At 35.1% G+C, this 19,535-nt stretch overlaps 1 protein-coding gene and 1 long non-coding RNA gene across 4 annotated transcripts; both read left to right on the plus strand.

Annotated features, from left to right (window-relative positions):
- Positions 1–11,425: 11,425 nt before the first annotated feature.
- LOC133868512 (putative F-box/LRR-repeat protein 23) lies at positions 11,426–14,334 on the plus strand. Its single transcript, XM_062305422.1, has 2 exons — positions 11,426–11,776; positions 13,617–14,334. The coding sequence occupies exons 1-2, from the start codon at positions 11,451–11,453 to the stop codon at positions 14,239–14,241; spliced, it is 951 nt and encodes a 316-aa protein (XP_062161406.1). The 5' UTR covers positions 11,426–11,450; the 3' UTR covers positions 14,242–14,334.
- A 2,241-nt stretch (positions 14,335–16,575) lies between these two features.
- Positions 16,576–18,240, plus strand: LOC133869750 (uncharacterized). Of its 3 annotated transcripts, XR_009900517.1 has the most exons (5): positions 16,576–16,640; positions 16,730–16,848; positions 17,232–17,333; positions 17,539–17,671; positions 17,783–18,240. It is a non-coding gene; the product is annotated as an uncharacterized LOC133869750 (long non-coding RNA). The 3 variants fall into 3 exon arrangements; XR_009900518.1 differs by lacking the exon at positions 16,576–16,640 and having other exon boundaries at positions 16,664–16,848; positions 17,495–17,671; XR_009900516.1 differs by lacking the exon at positions 16,576–16,640 and having other exon boundaries at positions 16,668–16,848.
- Positions 18,241–19,535: the final 1,295 nt, after the last annotated feature.

The following is a 19,535-nucleotide window of genomic DNA, read 5'->3' on the forward strand; positions in this document are numbered from 1 at the left end:
ATGAGGATATATGTACAATATTTGGCTCGCAATTGATTTAGTCTACTTTAGTAGCTCTCTAACTCAATGCTTTCTATGTAATAATGTCATGTATCACACTTTTATTATATTATATTGACTTGACAGGTCTAGTACGTAGTCATTCGATATATATATATATATTAAAAGCAAATACCCTATAGATAATTCTCTTCTCTAAATATAAATATAAAATAAAAAAATAAAAAAAAATGTAATAAAAAAAAACCACAAAAAATCACCTGCAGCAGATTCCCTACATATTCTCTATAAGCATTAAAAATGCAAAGCAAATACCTATAGTTGATTCCCTTCTCTAAATATAAATATAAAAAATAAAATAAAATAAAATAAAAAAGAATGTCAAAAAAAAAACCACAAAAAATCACCTGCAGCAGGTTCCTTACAGATTCTCTAAGCATTAAAAATGCTACAGTGCTTCTCAATATGTAGAGAACCAAAAGAGCTTTTCTATCTATTATTTTAATACAAAATATTTTTCTTTCCTCTCTCATTTCTCATCTTTTTGTCTTTTATTGGGAATTGTGTTAGAATTTTGTGAAAAATGTGAGGGTAAGTATAAACTTATATTTGTAAAAAAATAATATTTAATTGATATAAGGAAAAATAAAGAAAGTTATTGCGAAGTGTATTTAGATAGAAAAGTAAAAATTAGATTTTTTTCACTAAATTTAAGGAAAACTGCTTTAAATGCCAGAGGCAATGATAAGGATATATACCGGAGAAATAAGTCCACGGGCGCTACTCTGATACAGTGATGTGTAGTAGCTATTGTTTATTTTAGCCAAATATAGGAATTTAGGCCTATTCAATTGTGGCTAAAATTGGAACTACTTGAGAATGGTGGCAGCGTCTCCTCTCGAAAAGTAAAGGTTAAATACACTTTAAGCCCCTAATTAACTAAGAGCCACTTTCAAAAAAAAAAGTCACACTATAATACGTGTTACACTTAGATACATCAAATTATAATTTTGTTATAATTAAGTCACTTTTCTATCATATATTCTTCTAAAAATACTTCTATTTTCTTTTTAAAAAAAATTGAATTTATATTTAAAAATAAATAAATTTTGATTAAATACTAAGATACATAGAGTAAAGTTTGATTAGTATAGAAAAAATTTGCATGAAATTTTGATTAGTACATAGAGTAAAGTACTATTGGTTCATATGACTGACCTAAATAACAAATCACTCCTTATGGTATCAAAATGAATTCAGAGATCTCTGTAGTTGACCTAAAACAAATCACTCCCTAGAATCAAATTTTATTAGGCCGTTAGGCAACACGTGTCACTCTTAATAAAAAAAATATAAATATATTAAACTTGCAAAATTATTATTATTTTTTTAAAAATGAAAAAATAAAAGAAGTTGGACAGCCAGCCCCAGCCAATGGGGATGGCGCGCGGCCACCCCTTTCCTTTTTTCAAATTATGTTTAATTCTTTTTGTTCTTGTACTGATCTTTTCTATCAATATAATCCAATTTAGTTGTTGATTGTCATCATCAATGACAATAACCTACAACTTATTATAATTTCTATATTTATGGCTAAATGTTATTATAGTCTGAAACTAATAAGCTTAGCAAATAAGATTATGTTTCAGTTAAAAATTTATGACATGCAACTAAATTTAGATCTCTCAATCTTCCTACTAATATTCAGAAAGCTATTCTAAACTTTATACATTTAAGATATATAGTTGTTTTTTGTTCACCAACTCTAGCAATTGCCTGTGTTGCGCCCATTTTTTCTCTCCATTCTCTCTCCTCTCTAAAAAACTCCCTGAACCAAACATCATGGGAGGAAAGTTCCGAGCTTCCCTACCCCCCTCCCCCCCCCCCCCCCTTCTATTCCTTTTTTCTCCTTTCCCCCTCCCTTTTCCCGTTGTTTTCGCCTCCTTTGAGGACCATATCCAGCTAGGATTTTCTCTAGTCTTATCTTCATCTTTGGAGGCTTATCTACTCCTTCAAAGGTCCTGTTTACACCTTTGGGAGTTTTGTTTATCTCTTCCTTGTTGCCATCACTGGTTATCTACTCTATTCATTGTGTCTCTCGTCGGATTTGTCAAGGTTTTTGAATAGAATTTTTTGAAGTTAGATCTATTCTCCTCCGGCAGCTCTGGCTTGACATGTACGCCCCCACCGTATTTCTCGTCATCCTTCGCCAACGCCAATTGTGTCTCCATCGACCTTCCTCCCACCGGAGCATGGTCTGCACGCACCTGAGAGTGGATCTCCCTTGCGTGCCACCCTCCTGCTGCCTTTTGCTTCCACCTGCCACCGCCACCGCCACCTTTCTCCTCCCTCCTCCGCCACGATAGATGCCGCTGATTTGCTGTGTGTTTTTATTTGTTTTCTGTAACTTTGTTGGTGTTTTATTTTATGTGATTGTAACTGGCCTGCTTCGTTCTTCATTAACAAATCCTTTTTCGGTTTTCGGTAGTGATTCTTTAGCAACAATCATCTCACAGTGATTGTTGCTTTTACTAGTTGTGGCTCATCTTTGAGTCCTTTTGCCATTTAAAACTGCCTTGTACAGCTCTAGGAAAGGCCCGACTTGTTTATAGTTCTTCTTGAATCATAGATGACTACCATTGCCGACTGTTCTCTATTTATGTTTGTGTTTTCTGCCATATATTTTTACTGTGGTTCGGTTGGTTTGTAGTTTGATTCCCTTTCCCTTTTCCCTTATTTGAATAAAAAAAAAAAAGAAAAAAAAAAAAAAAAAAAAGAAAAGAAGATATATACTTGTTTTTGGAGCATACCAAGTTTGACACAATTAAAATGGTTTTTGTGCCTTTGTCATTTATATTTATAGTCCTTAATTATACATTATTCAAAGTATAAAATTTTCTTGCTTTGTAAAATTGAAAAAAAAAAAATCCCTATTAATTTGATCTCATCATTTCAAATGGATCTTAGGGCACGCTTGTTTGAGTTGTTTCAGTGTAAACCATTTTCGAGAAAATATTTTCTCCATTTTCTATTGTTTGGTGTGGGCAAAAAATATTATTTAACAAAATTTGATTTCTAAGCCAATAAGAAATTTGTCACAGTAAGTAAGGGTGTGCAGAAACTCGCGAATCCACACCAACTCGCATCCCCCGCCCTGTAAAACCCCGGTTTTCGATGATTTTTTGCGGATACGGGTCAAATACCCGTTAGGGGCGAGCGGGGCAAGTTGGGGTTTTTAAAAAACCCAAGGACCCACCCCGCCTCGCTGAAAGAAAAATAATAATAATAATAAAATCAAATCAAAAACCCCCTAACCCTAGCGCCTCTTCATTTTTTTTTCATTGTTTCTATACTCTTCTTTTCAACCCAACCGCCGCTGCCCCTTCGCCTTCTTCATTTTCTCCTCCGCCCCTCACCCCCTCCGTCTTCTTTCTTTTCCCTGATAGCTTCAATGTGAAGAATGTTGCTATTAAGGATATCAAGCGTGGTCTAGCGAGCCGGTGACCAAGCTGTTTCTTTAGCTATGAAGTCCACAATCGATGGTGATTAAGGTGAGTGTGTTTTAAAAAAAATTGTTCGTTTTTATTTAGTTTTGCTTAGTTTAGTGTTTGGTTGCTAAGAGAAGGTTTATAAATTTGGATGATTTCTTGTGTTGCTTCAATTTTGCGAATAATAATCGTTGATTTGTTTGTGATTTCTTTATGATTTGTTCGGTTCCTGGGAAAATCTGGCTTTAGTTTCTCATGTTTTTAGATTTAGGTATTGAACCCACCCCGCCCCCTCACAACCCGCACCCCCCGTCCCGCACCATACGAATTCTTCCTTTTTTGTGCGGTTCGGGTGCAATTTTCACAATTCACAGGAGTGCAGGGCAGGGGACAAAAAGGTCGGAAATCCACCCCGCCCCACCCCTTTCACACCCCTAACTGTAAGGAGGAAAATGGCTTATGCCTTTGAAGTCATAGTGAGTGGCTGTAAAGGCTTCGAATGGAGGTACCCGTGTAGAGATTGCTAAGCTATGGCTGTGTGGCGTGGGAGCATTGAAAAGCTGAGAGAGTGAGAGAGAGGGGTTGAGATAGGCCTACAGTGTGAGTGTGAGAGTAAAGAAAGAAATGACACAAATGAGAAGAAAAAAAATTCCTAAACTAAAGATGAAATCCTATACAAAAACGGCATCGTTTTAATAAATTTTATATATATATGGGTATGCAGAACCGCATCCACCTACTCTAAAATCGATAACCCTATTCGTTAAGTGGTTAGCAATTTTTGTTGACTACATATCAGAGCGGTTACGCAATTAGTGGTTAGTGATTTGTAACAATTAACTACTCACTTGTACAGTCCTAGAAGAAACTCATTAATCTCTGTTGTTTTTTTAAGCTTCTAGATGTTAGACATCCATCTTTTGCCAATCTTTTACCCATCTCTTTTGTAAATTCATCATTGAATATGTGGGACTACATGTTGTCCCACATATTTAATGGTAGATTTGCTCATTTCTTATATGGAGATGGATAAGAAATAGGCAAAATATAAAACTTCAATCCCGATAGTTTATCATTCCCAAATTGTCTCACGATAGTTTTACCAAAACTATAAAATGTTGACTTTGTGAGAGTGAAATTGGGACTCTTGTATATATTTATTTCTATCTTTACATTTTTTAATAAATTTATAATTCATTTATTAAAAATATGTATTACTTTAGAATAGTCAGAAAAATTCAATGCAAACACATTTGTTTTCAATAATTTTGTGAAAACTTCACTTATAACCTCTGATCTTTCATCATTTTTGCAAAAAGGTACCCAAACAAAGTGTCAATTTAGGGTATCCACCTTTCAATTTTTTTTTATTTTTTATTTTTTATATTTTTTAATATCAACCTTCCGTTAGAATTTTCTGTTAAATCTTATCAAAATTCTCAAAATACCCTTGTACTTATTTTTTAAAATAAAAAATATATAAAAAATTTCAAAGATTTAGGCATGGGTGTTTTTGCAAATTCCGTTAAATTCTAACCAACACCTAAATCTTAGCATTTTTTTTTCTTTTTTTTTTTCCTAAAAAAAATGAGGGATATTTTGGGAATATTGTCAGGATTTAACAGAAAATTTTAACGGAGGGTTGAAATTGAAAAAATAAAAATAAAGATGGATATCTTGAATTGACATTTTTTTAAAGTTTAGATACTTTTTTACAAAAGCGATGAAAGATCAGGGGTTATAAGTGAAGTTCTCCCCCCCCCCCCCCCCCCTTTTTTTTTTTTTTAAATTCGTACTTTAGTGATAAAATCAATGATCAAATAGGGGCAACTTGCTTCCTGATTACAATACCATATATATATAAAATTTGGAATTTCTTCAACTCAGACTTTATCTATGACATGTTTAACTGCCTCTATAGTTAAACCATGAGTAGCTGAATTTGCGTCCCTCTTTATATGATCAATTCTCCAAAACCGTAGGTGACGCAAACCCTCTTTGATTCCGTCCACAAGATGTCCAAATCTACTCCAATTTTTTCCCTCCATTTTGACCGCAGTGACAATTTGCAAAGCATCACCTTCTAAGAGTATCATAAAAACCCATCTCCTTGCTAAACTCCATTGCATGTATGGCTGCCAATGCTTCTGCCACGACATGTTCTACAATAATACTTTTTGTGGTGCATCGTGCAACCAAAACATTACCTTCATAATCCCGAACAATAGTGCCAAGCCATATACATCCCTTATTCTAATCCACAGCTACATTCCAATTCATTTTAGTCATACCTGTGGGGGGGATTTCTTCCATTGTATTGGCATTACTTCTAGGGTATGACTCCGCACATCAGGCTCTCGTGCATTGATTCTCTTAAAAGAGTCACTGGTTTCTCGAAATACTTGGTTTGGGTGTGTGAAGACTCCTCCATGTACCACTGAATTCCTTCGAAACCGTATTTTTCGTGCCACAACCACCATTAACTCAAGTTCTACCAAGTCACATCGTCCCAACATCTCCTCAACCACATGGAGAAAAGTGAGTCCCTCTCCAATACATTTTTGTAACTTCTTCGTGGCACACCCTTAAATATCTCTCACAGATGGACAACTCCAAAGTATATGTTTAACAATTTCTTTGTCTCTTCCACAAATAGGGCGCTGGGGATCAGAAACGACACCTCTTCGAAGTAAATTTGTTTTCGTTGGTAGAAGGTTATTATAAGCTCTCCACATAAACATTTTGACAGTATTTGAAATTTTAAAATTTCATATAACCTTCCAAACTGAATCTCCCTCTCGTGGCCTTGACCCCCACCATGGCGTATTAACTGTAACTCATTTTTCCATATGGTAGGCACTTCAGACTGAAAAATCCTCATTAGTTGTGCATCTTGATGTGTTTTAAAATAGTTACTCGCAAGTGCACGAATCATTTTGCAATATAGTGTTATGCAAGTGCGAGGTCGATCCCACAGGGAATTGTGTTGCGAAAATTAATCTCTATTCAAACTAATCTTATTTTAACCTAGTTCCAAATTTTAGGGTTTTTGGTAAAAGATAATATAAACAAAAATAATGAAAATAAAGGGGTCTAGGGTTTTGGAATCCACACTCACCAAATCATATCAACCTAATCTCATGCTCATCACACTTATTCGAGGTTGTCACGTATAAATCTTAGGTATGCTCTACATTGCTTCAAAAATCATTTAGATCATTCAATGATTTCGTTCATAGCACAAATCACAAAGAGTACCAATTGAAATCCAAACATCCAATGTATCATTCAATCACAATGGATATCTTCATTCGAACCGATAAAACAATGTATTAGTCAAACGACGCACAATGAATGTCCAATGTTTTGATAGATGAAAAACCAAGCAACCGATTTAATGAAACTTATTCCACATCATCACTTGTATCCGGAAACCACAAGAGATATCAAAACATCATTTCAAGAAAATCGAAGTAGAACAATGAGAAATCAAACCCATAAACTCAAATAGCATGAACAAGCAAGAAACTCGGTTTCTCTTCAATGGTGAGGTTTCATCCTCAACCCCAAACGAAAATATTAGCTACACATGATAAAATAACTACAACTTAAAACATTAAAAGCATAAAAATCAAAGAGTTGCAAAAAGGAAAGAAATAAGCTACAAGAAGAAGAGAAGCAAGAAGTTATGTACAAAGAGGCTCATGCCTCTTCTCCTTCTTTGATTTTCAGCCTTGGTCTCCTTTTATAGCCAAGTGGTTTGTGTGGAATGGGTGAGTGGGTGTATGAGTGGAGAGATGAGTGATGAGTGTTTTATGGAATGAGTGGTGAGTGTTTTATGGAATGAGTGGTGAGTGTTTTATGGAATGATGTTGAGTGGAAAAAAAAGTGATTAAGTGGCTGAGAATGTGGAGAAAAACGTGTATTGGCTCTAGCTTTGGGGAGACAAGGGATGAAGCAAAAGAAAAATAATAAGAGAGATGATTCCGGATTTTCGGGATGATCCGACGACTGAAATTCAAACAGCCATATCTTTTTCCAAGCATCTCCAAATTGGCTGAAACTTGTTGCGTTGGAAAGCTGACATCTTGAACTTCAATTTAGACCTAAGAAACTCCCAAAAAGGATATCATTTGGTCCTGTTATGATCAGTCTAAATGTAGTGGTCTGCTGCATCCGAATTTCCTTGTATTTTGCTTGAATTGTATCATTTCTCTCTTATTGTCCTACAAAATATAAAAACACTAAAACTAACCAAAGCATTAGAAAATAACAAAGCTAAAGGTTTAATTAATGTAAATTATGAGGTCCAAATACACAATATTTGGTACTCATCACATCTCCAAATTAAAAGATCCTTTGGTTGTAGTGAGCTCTAGGGCATCTTGTATATGACTTGGGCCTCCTCTTCTTGGATTACCTATATGATCAAATTGGAGTTCCACCATTTTGTGTCTTAGTCAATGAGTTCTGCCACCTTTGCGTTCTCCGCTAAAGTTCACCTTGGGGATTGGACATAAAAAGATATTGGGGTCGGAAGCCATCTGTCACCCCATATCCGTATGTCTCTTCCATCACCCACCCGCCATATAATCCAATTTTTTAGCAAATCGCTAGTTGACAATAAACTTCGCCATGCAAAAGATGGTTGTCTCCCTAAATTAGCCTCCAAAATTGTGCTATGTGGATAGTATTTTGCTTTGATGATACTTGCTTCCAAGGAATTAGGATTCTGCAGAAGCTACCAACATTGTTTGGCCATGAAAGCTTTATTGAAAATCACCAAATCTTTTAAGCACATCCCACCTTGAGCCCTAGAAAGACCCATCCATTCCCAGCTCATCCAATGAATCCTGAAATCATTCTTCTGATGCCCCCACCAAAACTTATGTATCATTCAATTAATTTCCTTACACAGTCAATGGAAGCTGGAAGACACTCATACTATTGGCTAGAATTGCTTGAATCACAGCCTTCAGTAAAATCTCCTTCCCTACTTACAAGAGGAATTTGAACTTCCAGTTGTACAAGCGATTACACACTTTATCTTTTATGATTTTAAAAGCATCTGATCTAGACTTTCCAATAAGCATCAGTAGTCCAAGATATTTATCATACCTTTGCATAGCTTGGAGCCCTAACAATTGAAGTATTTATTTTCTTCTTTTCGGGGCTAATGGAGGTTTTATCCTTGTTGGGCTTCTGACTAGATGCAATTTCATATCTCTCCAACAACCTCGTCAACTTGTACCATTCCATAGAATTTGCCTTATGAAATAGTAAGCTATCATCAGGAAAATAAATGATTGAGACGTGAGCATTTTCTAGAGGTTGGTACTTTTGTGATAATTTCTGACCTCTCAGCATGGTGGAGAAGAGAGCTAAGCGCCTCTGGACAAATGAGGAAAAGGTACAGGGGTAGTGGATCCGCTTGTTGTATTCCTCTCGTTGGTTTAGTTCTCTCCATAGGCTATCCATTCACCACAATAACATAGGATACTGTCTGGATACACACCATAATAAGCCTTATCCATTGAGAGGAAAACCCCAAATGCCGCATGATAGCCTCTAAAAAATTCAACTTCACCCTGTCATATGCTTTGTTCATGTCTAACTTAAGCCCCATATATCCCACCTTATCCCACAATACAAAGTCTCATAGGCAGACAATATATTATCAATAATCAGCCTGCCTCGGATAAAAGTACTCTAATCGTATGAAATAATGTGGGTGGTAGCACGCCAAGCGGCTACGTGGATTTTAAATTTATAAGTTTACCACTCGCAATAGTACGTATCGATTGTACTATAGTAAGGGTGATCGAACCACAGAGATTATTGGATGTTTTGCATAATGGAATATCTAAAGAGCGTATCTAACTTAATTTATCAACAAAAGTAAAAACAAAAGTTGTAGAATTGAAGCTACAACGACAAGGTGAAAGAAATGAAAACGGAAATGAAATTAACTTAAAAGAAAACTTAGGGTGTTGATCCTATCCAATCCTCTACCTATGCAATGCTTAAAGTCTATATGGATCTTCCTAACATGCTTGATATGAGCGCGTAATGGGCGTCAACCACTACGACGACCTCGACATGAAAATACTTTCGTTAAGACGTAATCATAAAGCACCTAGGTTTACATTAATCAACTCCACGTAAAGATTAAACTATAATTGAAAAACATTTTACTCTACCGAAGGTGTGGAGTGACTAATGTGCCCTAGCTTACTACTCTATAACACATCCTAATAAGTGTACACAATACATGAAAACCCTATTTAGGCCACAATGATAAGATATCTAATTTCACACCAAATCATTCTACATAAAATTAAACTACAATTGAAAGACAATTAGACTACCAAAGGGGTGAAATGATTGGTGTTCCCTAGCATACCCTATAAGGTGACTCTAATGAGAAAACATACATCATGTCAAATAGCACCATTGAAAAAGACATCATTCTTGTTTCCAAGAATGTTGGTTTTACTCAAGACTTCAAGAAAAACTCATAGACAAGTTAAACTCTTTTTCATGAATAAATTTGATTGGAATCTTGATACCAAAACCTTTTAGCATGGGTTTTGATATCCTCTAGCCCTCAACAATCATCAAACATCTAAAGAAAATCCTAAGAACATCAAGAACACTACATGATTTTGGATAGGACTTGGATCAAACCCTAAGGACTAATTTAGCTAGACATGAATTGAATCTAAGTTAAGCATAAATTTAAAGGAAAACAGTAAAGAAAACAAGATTTAAATAAACTAAGAACACTATATTAATCAAAGAGAATTCGGATTACAAAAGGAAATGAAAAGCATTAAAATTAACTAAGATACACCTGAGACAATCGAAGCTCCCAAAAGATGCATGCTATTACTCTCACCCATGCCTCATATATATAGAGGAGGAGATTTACAAAATAATATCTAAAGAAGAGATAAGATAAGAGATAGGATAAGATAAGATATGATAGGATAGGATAGGATATGATAAGATAAGATAAAATAGGATAAGATAAGATAAGATATTTTGAAATATCTAAGATATTTTGGAAATATCTAATAATATCTAAGAAATATCTAGAAAATATCTAGGAAATATCTAAAAATATCTAAAAATATCTAAATTCGATCGATCGATTATAAAGTCGATCGATCGCACTTCGCTTGATCGCATTCGTGGTTGCCCTATCTCGATCGATCGCATGTCGCACGATCGATTTTTCTTCGACTGATGATTCGATCGATCGATTATAAAGTAGATCGATCGATTTACCTTAGCCGATTCTTCACTTGGCAGGAGCAACTTTGAACTCTAGAAATGACCAAATCGCCATTGATGTATTTTCAGGTCTAATTCAGGTGTGTTGAACTAGATTTCAATTAAGACCTGAAAATAAGACAAAACACAAAAACTACAACAACACTTTATAAATACAACAAGAACTAGGTCTAACAAATGCAAATTAAGGGGTCTTGAATCGAATAATTCAAGACTTATCAGTGGGGTAGCACCATTTTTAACCTGTTTGTAAGCACTTTAGAAATAATTTTGTACAAGACATTAGAAAGACTTATAGGCCTAAATTTCGATACTCTAGTAGGATTTTTAATTTTAAGTACAATGACAATATTAGTAGCATTTAACTCCTCATCTACCGATCTCGAGTATAAAAAAAACTAAGAACAACATTGCATACCTCCCCTTCAAGGCTTCAACCGTCGCCCAATATATATTTTACTATTTTCTCTTAGTAGCATTGCATACTAGGATTCTAAGGAGCAAGGCAATTTTCTCCAAACTTTCTACAAGAATTTAAATAAAATAAAATAAGTAGCAAGAATTAATTAATTACAATTGACAAACACGTGGTTAACAAATAAAAACCCCCCACACAACAAAAACACACCCCAAATCAGCATTTTCGAGAAAATCTCGCGAGTCGCGATGGACCCTCACCCTCCTCCTGAACTCGCAGACGAGTTCCGCAACTGGCTGGAGTTGCCCCGGGACGTGACAGCGTCGATCCTACTGAGACTGGGCGCCATCGACATCCTGACGAGCGCACAGATGGTGTGCTCCCCGTGGCGCAACCTCTGCAAGGACCCGTCTATGTGGCGCACCGTCCACATGTGCAACCCTCACAGCCACTGGGACATCTCCGACCTCGAGACGATGTGCCGCCACGCCGTCGATCGCAGCTGCGGCCAGTTGGTCGATATCTACATGGAGTACTTAGGCGACGACGACCTCCTCAGGCACATCGCTGACAGGTATTTTCTTTTTTTCTTTTTTTTGTTCGGATTTGATTTGAATTATGCGAGAGAAATTATTGATATGTTTATGTTTAATTTTTAGTAATGAGGGCCTTTTTGTTGTACAATGTGATTGCTAGAGTCTTGTGGTTGTTTGGATTTTGGTAACTACTCCGTGTAATTCTAGTTTATTAATTTAGAGGTTTAGGGTTTGTTGGTAAATTTGAGATATTTGTGTTTATCAATTTTGTATTTCTCTCGTCAATCAATAACAAGGGCTTCTTATATTATCTAACCATGTTTTTGTAATAGTCTTGCTTCACTCAACTCTGCATCCAGAAGTTTATGATAGTCATACCGAAATCAACAACATGGTCTAACTGTGCTTTGCTTTCATAGTGTAAGGTGTTACATGTAAGCCGTGTAGCTAGCCTAGAGCCACACTTAAGGCAAAGAAAAACGTGAATTTGATTGGAGGATGCAATTTTGATGATCATCAAAAGTTACCACAAACAATATTGAAAGCCTATCGCGTGCTCAAATCAAAGATTCTAACTAAAGCAACAGAAGCCGGATTCCTGAATGGTAGGCAATTACCTTTGAAAAAGAGTTGAGGTTGTTCTTTGATGAAAACTGCAGCTAATGATATTGGAAATCCTCCACTCCAGAAATCTTGGGGCATGCTCTTATTTGTTGATGAAAATTTTGTTAAATGGGGTTTTCGTCTTATGTACACTTCTGTACTGTTATAGTTAGCTGCTCCTTGAATGCAAGCTCTCCAGACAATCCATTTCCAGTAATTTATGCTAAGATGCCACACCATGTGGATACAAATGTACAATGATGTGTCTCCAATCAAGTTTTAAACTTAGTTTTAGGCTTGGTGGATAACTTCGTATGACCCAAAATTTTTATTTTTACTTAGGTGTGCATCTTTTATTGAAATTATGGCACCACAAAGTTTACTCATCAAAAAATAATTTCTGCCACCATAAAGTTAAAATTAAAATTCTTCTGATTTTTTTTTTTTTTTTTTTTTTTTTTTTTTTTTGGGTGTTGGAGTGGGGAATCTTGTGCACAATGAGTGCTTATTGCAGCACCATTGAACCAATCATCAATTGACGAAATAAGTACAAATTTGTTCGCCAACAATATGATGACTGACTTTGGTCAAGCTAACTGTTCAATCTTCCTATGCGTAATAAATGCCTATTATTCATGTTTAAACATCCATTAGGCTTCTGTTATTAATTATCGCCTTGGTCTATATTAATTAGATGTAATTGGTGCAGCAGTGGCTTCTCTAAGATTGTGCCACAAGTGCACTTTTGTTATATAGTTAGCATATGTTAAGGTTTCTTTCAAATATCAGAAAAGAAAATATGCAAGGTTATAATTATTTATAGGTCCATGAATATATTTAGATTAAGACTACTACTATAGGCTGTATCCTGTAGAGCTGAAGAGACCCTGCGCATCTGTAGGAAGTCTTGGGTATTGGAATTAATAAATTGGTGGATGATTTGGCCGGGAAAATATTCCCAACTAGACATTGGGTTTCTTTTCTTTGAATAATTTTTCTACACTGAATAGAAAATAGACATCACACCACCACTTTGCAGCCCACCTTGTTGAATTATAGGCCCCAGTGGGGCTGCAATGTAGAAAAATATCTTTGATACAGTTCATAATGATTGTGGATTCAATCTCTTTATTCGAATATTGAATTTGCTGATGCAGAATTCTTCCACATATTTGTGTTCGCCTGTCTTCTTTTTCTTTTTCTTTTTCTTTTTTCCTTTTTTCTTTTTATAACTGCTGGTTCATTTTGACATTCCCTTTCATGGTATTTTAACAGTTCAAGTCAGCTCAAACGCCTTCAACTTGTAAGTTGCTATGACATTTCAGATGAGGGATTGAGTGAAGTGGCTGCAAAACTTCCATTACTAGAGGAGCTTGACATTTCATACTGTTCACTGTCAAAAGAACCTCTGAAAGCTGTGGGCCGTCATTGCCCTCATTTGAAATCACTCAAATTCAACAGCAAGGGATATAAAATTCCTCACTTTGAGTGTGATGAGGTGGCACTTGCTATTGCAGGGAACTTGCCTGAATTGCGTCGCCTTCAACTTTTTGGAGATAAGCTGACTAATGATGGCTTGCACGCCATCCTTGATGGTTGTCCTCACCTTGAATCACTTGACCTACGCCAATGTTTCAATGTCAATCTGGCAGGGAATTTGGGAAGAAGATGTGCTGAACAGATTAAAGACTTGCGGTGTCCCCTTGATTCCACTGATGACTTTGAATTCAATGCTGAACTTGATGGTTATGGTTCTTTTGATGACGACTACCCATCTGGGTCATCGGACATAGATCATTTGTTTGACACTAACGGGTATTTTGAATTCTCAGGTGACTACGAAGACTACGATGACTTCACCGACTATAGAAATTTTAACGACGGAGATTTTTTTTTTTGACTATCGCAACTGAAATGACTCGTGTCGTGTGCTGCATCGTACCCTTGTCTCCTAATATTTTGAATGTTTAATATTAGTATCGTATTGACTTCATATGGACTGACTTTATATATACCATTAGATGTATCAGTTTTGAATTCTAACATAAAATTGTTGTTATTCATTTTATTTGTTTTCGCAGGGATCCGGCTCCTATGCTGGATCCTTTTTGCATAGGCGTAAACTATAGCGAAGAGTGAATAAGAGAGAGAGAGAGAGAGAGAGAGAGAGAGAGAGAGAGAGAGAGAGAGAGACGGCGTGAGTTTGATAGATGGCGTTTCCAACAAACTCTTGCTTTCAAGCTTTAAAATGGCTTGATTGCATATGTGCCGTTGGAATAAATCACAGTAGATATGCGATAGTTTTCACTACTGCATAGAACTCGAGTCCTTCAAGAAGTCTTTCTATATATATATATATATATAAGCCGAGTTCCTCCTTAGAATGACATAGAATGGTGACACGTGGCAAGAACTCATACTTTTTAGTAACTAAACCGGTCATTTAAGTAATGAACCAGTCTTTTAAATAAATTTGAACTGGTTAATCTCTCTCTCTATTAATGATACAATTAGTCTCTCTCTCAATTAATGATACAAGTAGGACTCTTATATGGAGAAAGGTATTTTATTTTATATTTTTGGTTGAAATTTAAATATGTTTTCATTTTGTTTGTGAAATTTTTGGTTGAGTAGTTCTTCATTTGAATGTTTATAAGATTTTTTTTATTATTTTTATTTGTTCATTTGCTTTTTCGAATGTTCAAAATTATATAGGATTGAAATATAATAGGTATTACATCGACAATAAAAAAAAATTCTCGCTAATTTTTTTTTTTTAATGCTTTGATAATCAAAATCTTAGTTTTTTTCTTATTATTTTTTTTATTCATACTTATTTTCATTATAAACTACACCTATGAGAATAAAGATTTTAAGATGTTTTAATTTATATTGTCTGGTCTCCATTATTTAATTAGGGCATATATAAAATATGAATTAGAACTCTTTTTTTTTTTTTTTAGGTTATCCGGATCAGGATCAAGTGCAACAAGGCTGCGCCATTGCATGTGTAATGTGCAGTCTCCCCATGTAATAAGCGGCTTCATTGCACTCGATTCCCATCTTATGTTAGGTGCAATCCCCATCCTACGCTAAATAATAAACACAAATGTGGGCAGGCAGTTAGAAGGATACCATTTCAACAGAAGAGCAGGGCTGTGATTCAAGGATACCATTTCAACAGAAGAGCAGGCCTGTGGTTCTAACATTTGCATGATCTCCAATGTCAATGATGAATCTGTGCTCCAAAGCTAGTCTTGCAGGACTCCTCTGCCAATGTTCTGTGGTGTAATCCACCAAATTCTGCACAAGGAACTCAATTTTTCATGATTTTATTGAGGTTTACAAATTAATTGGCAATATTAAAGGGGCCGATTTATGAACCCCGTAAATGTAATAGTCATCAATATTACAAAGGTCAGAGCATATATGAGAGTCAAACTTAATAAGCCTCATATATATAAATATATATATATATATATATATATATATATATATATATATATATATATATATATATATATATATATATACATGGGAGAAATTTTTAAATAACTCCCTTAAACTTTCATCACTTTTGCACTTTATCTTCAAAAGTTTAAAAAATTTTAATTTAATGTATCGAATTTATAATTTTTTAGGATCTCACAAAAATTAAGTGAAATTTCTCCTATATATTAAGGAAAAAAAAAAAAAATCGGGGGCCACCCGGTCCCCTGATTCCATCCCTGCATTATGTGTTGATTTCAAGTAAGACAAAAGTATCTTCCCATCTTAATGTTAGGAAGTAGAATCTCAAAATCTTGATTATTATTTTTTTTACTTAAATAGTTTATATTTTATTATCTCATTAACAAATAGTTTAATAATATATAATAAAAAAAAAACTATGAAAAAGTAAAGTTCTTTCAAAATAACAACTATTAAAATAAATAAATAAATCAAACTATTTAACTAAAAAAAAAATAAAAAATCAGAATTTAGAGAATTTATAGAACAATCATTTATTATGATACATGCACTACAAGTATACAACTTTAAAGCACATTAAAATAGACTCACACCTATAAATTTTCCAAATATACCTTAAAATTATATATTTATAATGCACTTATTGTAATTCTAGCATTTTTCTCTCAAAACAATTTTGAGAGCACGATCTAAAGACTAATAATATATAATCCTAGCATAAGAGGGGGGGGGGGGGGAAGAAGAAGATTGAAGAGGATAAAGACGGATAGGGGCGGGCCCCACGGAGAAAGATGGCGTTTTGCGCTTTCCAACGTTGAATCGTTTGGGGTAAGAGGGTGATCACTGAGTTGCTCCATTCTATATTTCTATTCCTTGCCTCTAGCTCTTCTTTCTCATCTCTTTCTATCATTTCTTAGAGGTTCCCCGAATCCAAAAGGGTGTTGCTTTCGTTAGTAACTTTCTAAAGAGTTTCTTCCTCGGACGCTCCGAATGGCTCCTGTCTCAGTGGCATCTTCGGACTCCATTAAACCTCGAGGTTCTTTCTTTGTTATTGTTATTGATTGCCTTTTGATGATTTGATCCCTTTGCTTTCACATGTTCCTCCACCGTTTCATTTGATAAATTTGATAAACTATTGGGTTCAGCTTCATTTCCTTCTTAAAAATCTCAATTAGAATTGCCTTGATTTCCTCTGATTTTATATGGTTCAATTACTGGGAATTACGCCATAATAATCATGCTTATACGTACGGTACGATCATAAAAGATAAGAAAGTTTCAATCTTTACTTCCGATTTTACTTGTCATTTATGTAAAAGAATAGTTTTTTGAGAAGAAAAATGAAAAGGATTGCAATTTGGCCTCTTGGGTACGTAATTCTTACTTTATCTCCGATTAATCTATAGTGTTTTTGTACAGATGTTTGTATTGTTGGCGTTGCACGTACACCGATGGGCGGCTTACTTGGTAGTACTCTTTCATCGTTGTCAGCTACCAAGCTTGGCTCTATAGCTATTGAATGTAATCACTACTGGCCACTTAAGTCTCTTTATCTATTTTTTTTTTCTTTTCTTTTCTTTTTAAACTTTGTTGCTCTTTGGAATAGTATTTCCTAATACGATTGTTTGTGTGTGTGTGTGTGTGTTTTATTCACATTTTGTTTGTAAATGATTAATTTGAAGGTGCTCTTAAGAGGGCAAATGTTGATCCTTCACTTGTGCAATAGGTTTTCTTCGGGAATATTGTCCTAAGCGCAAATTTTGGCCAAACTCCTGCTAGACAGGCTGCTTTGGGTGCAGGCATTCCTACTTCTGTGATCTGCACCACTATTAACAAAGTTTGTTCGTCGGGGATGAAAGGTGCGCCCTTCATTGAATTGATCGAAAATGTTTTTTTTTTTTTACTTTTTATGTAGAAAAAAGCATAGAAGTGGTATTGAGAGTACTGGTTGTTTATCTTCTTTGTCCCAGCAACAATGCTTGCAGCACAATCTATCTATCCAGTTGGGTTTGAATGATGTTGTTGTGGCTGGTGGAATGGAAAGCATGTCTAATGCGCCTAAGTATCTAGCTGAAGCAAGGTCAGCCTTTGTGCCATTAATTGTTTACTAAATAGTTTACCTCGTGTTGCTCTTCTGCTTATACTTACTCATGGACTTGGAGGTTGAAGGTGGCCGTGCTTATGAAAATTGAGGAGGCCTCTTAAGTGTTATATATGATAGGATCTTTCTCCTTGAAGCGTGTAGATATGTATGATATATACACAATCTTGAAGGATATGCTAATTTTGTGGGATGCCCATGACAACGTTTGTCTTCAGTCAACCGGCCTTTTGTCCAAGAATGAAACATAAAAGCAAAATTTTACTTTTGACTTGAACAATTTGATGAACCTTTCTAGCTATATATGATATGTTTATTTAACGGCCAGCATTGTATGTGAAAGGTAAAAATGGTAGGCTTCAAATTATATATCTTATTTATACCTTATTTGTCATATAATTTATATATTTTATTTATTTTCCCTCAGCATATTATCTTGATTTGTGCATATATTGATATTTCAAAACTAGTCAATGATGATCCTCCAACGAGCTGCCTATGTAAAGCCATAGCTAAAGTTATGGAGGGAAGAGCTTGAAACATGATGGGTATAGGAACTAGTGAAGATACTAGAGAAATAAGGTTGTTAAACCTCACGCGGTTTAAAGACTTTAGTTTTTGCCCTCTATGTTTACCACAAATGGTATCTCGTTTATGATTAAAAACAGAGAAGGTATTTTCATTCAAAAATTGATGGAAGTCCACATTAGCACCCTTAAAAAATTGACGTGTGTCCTATATGCTAATTACCAATTAAAAAGGTAAAACATTTAAAAAAAATTAAAATTTTCTTTTTTTAAAAAAAATATGAAAAAAAAATAGGGTTGATATAGACTTGTGCAAACGATTTTACACTATATCTTTTATGCTTTTAAAAGCCAATGATCTAGACTCTCCAATAAGCACCGATAGTCCAAGATATTTGTCATATCTTTGTGTAGCTTGGAGCCCTGATAATTGAAGTATTTCTTTTCTTCTTTTCGATGATAATGGAGGTTTTATCCTTGTTGAGCTTCTAACCAGATGCAATTTCATATTTCTCTAACAACCTTGTCAACCTGAACCGCTACATTGAATTTGCCTTGCAAAATAGTAAGCTATCATCAATAAAAAGTAAATGATTATGGACCTTTTCTAGAGGTTGGTACTCCTGTGATAATTTCTGACCTCTCAACATGGTGGAGAAAAGAGCCAAGCGACACCTCTACACAAATGAGGAAAAGGTTGGGGATAGTTGATCCGCTTGTCGTATTCCTCTCGTTGGTTTAATTCTCTCCACAAGCTGTCCATTCACCACAATAGCATAGGATACCATTTGAATACACACCATAATAAACTTAGTTCATTGAGTGGAAAACCCCAAACGCCGCATGATAGCCTCCAAAAAATTCAATTCCACCATGTTATGCTTTGCTCATATCTAACTTAAGCCCCATATATCCTACCTTATCCCACATTCTGATATGCATGGAATACAAAGTCTCGTAGGTAGACAATATATTATCAATAACCAGCCTAACTCGGATAAAAGCACTCTATTTGTATGAAATAATGTGGGGGAGCACCTCTTTTAACTTGTTTGCAAGCACTTTGGAAATAATTTTATATAAGACATTACAAAA

Source organism: Alnus glutinosa, chromosome 5 (genome assembly GCF_958979055.1).
Source record: "Alnus glutinosa chromosome 5, dhAlnGlut1.1, whole genome shotgun sequence".
NCBI lineage: Eukaryota > Viridiplantae > Streptophyta > Magnoliopsida > Fagales > Betulaceae > Alnus > Alnus glutinosa.

Bases quoted from the DNA above. Each gene is read 5' to 3' on its own strand.
- LOC133868512 (XM_062305422.1), top strand. From the start codon at position 11,451: ATGGACCCTCACCCTCCTCCTGAACTCGCAGACGAGTTCCGCAACTGG. The intron at 11,777-13,616 runs GTATTTTCTTTT...GTATTTTAACAG, and splicing joins CTCAGGCACATCGCTGACAG to TTCAAGTCAGCTCAAACGCC.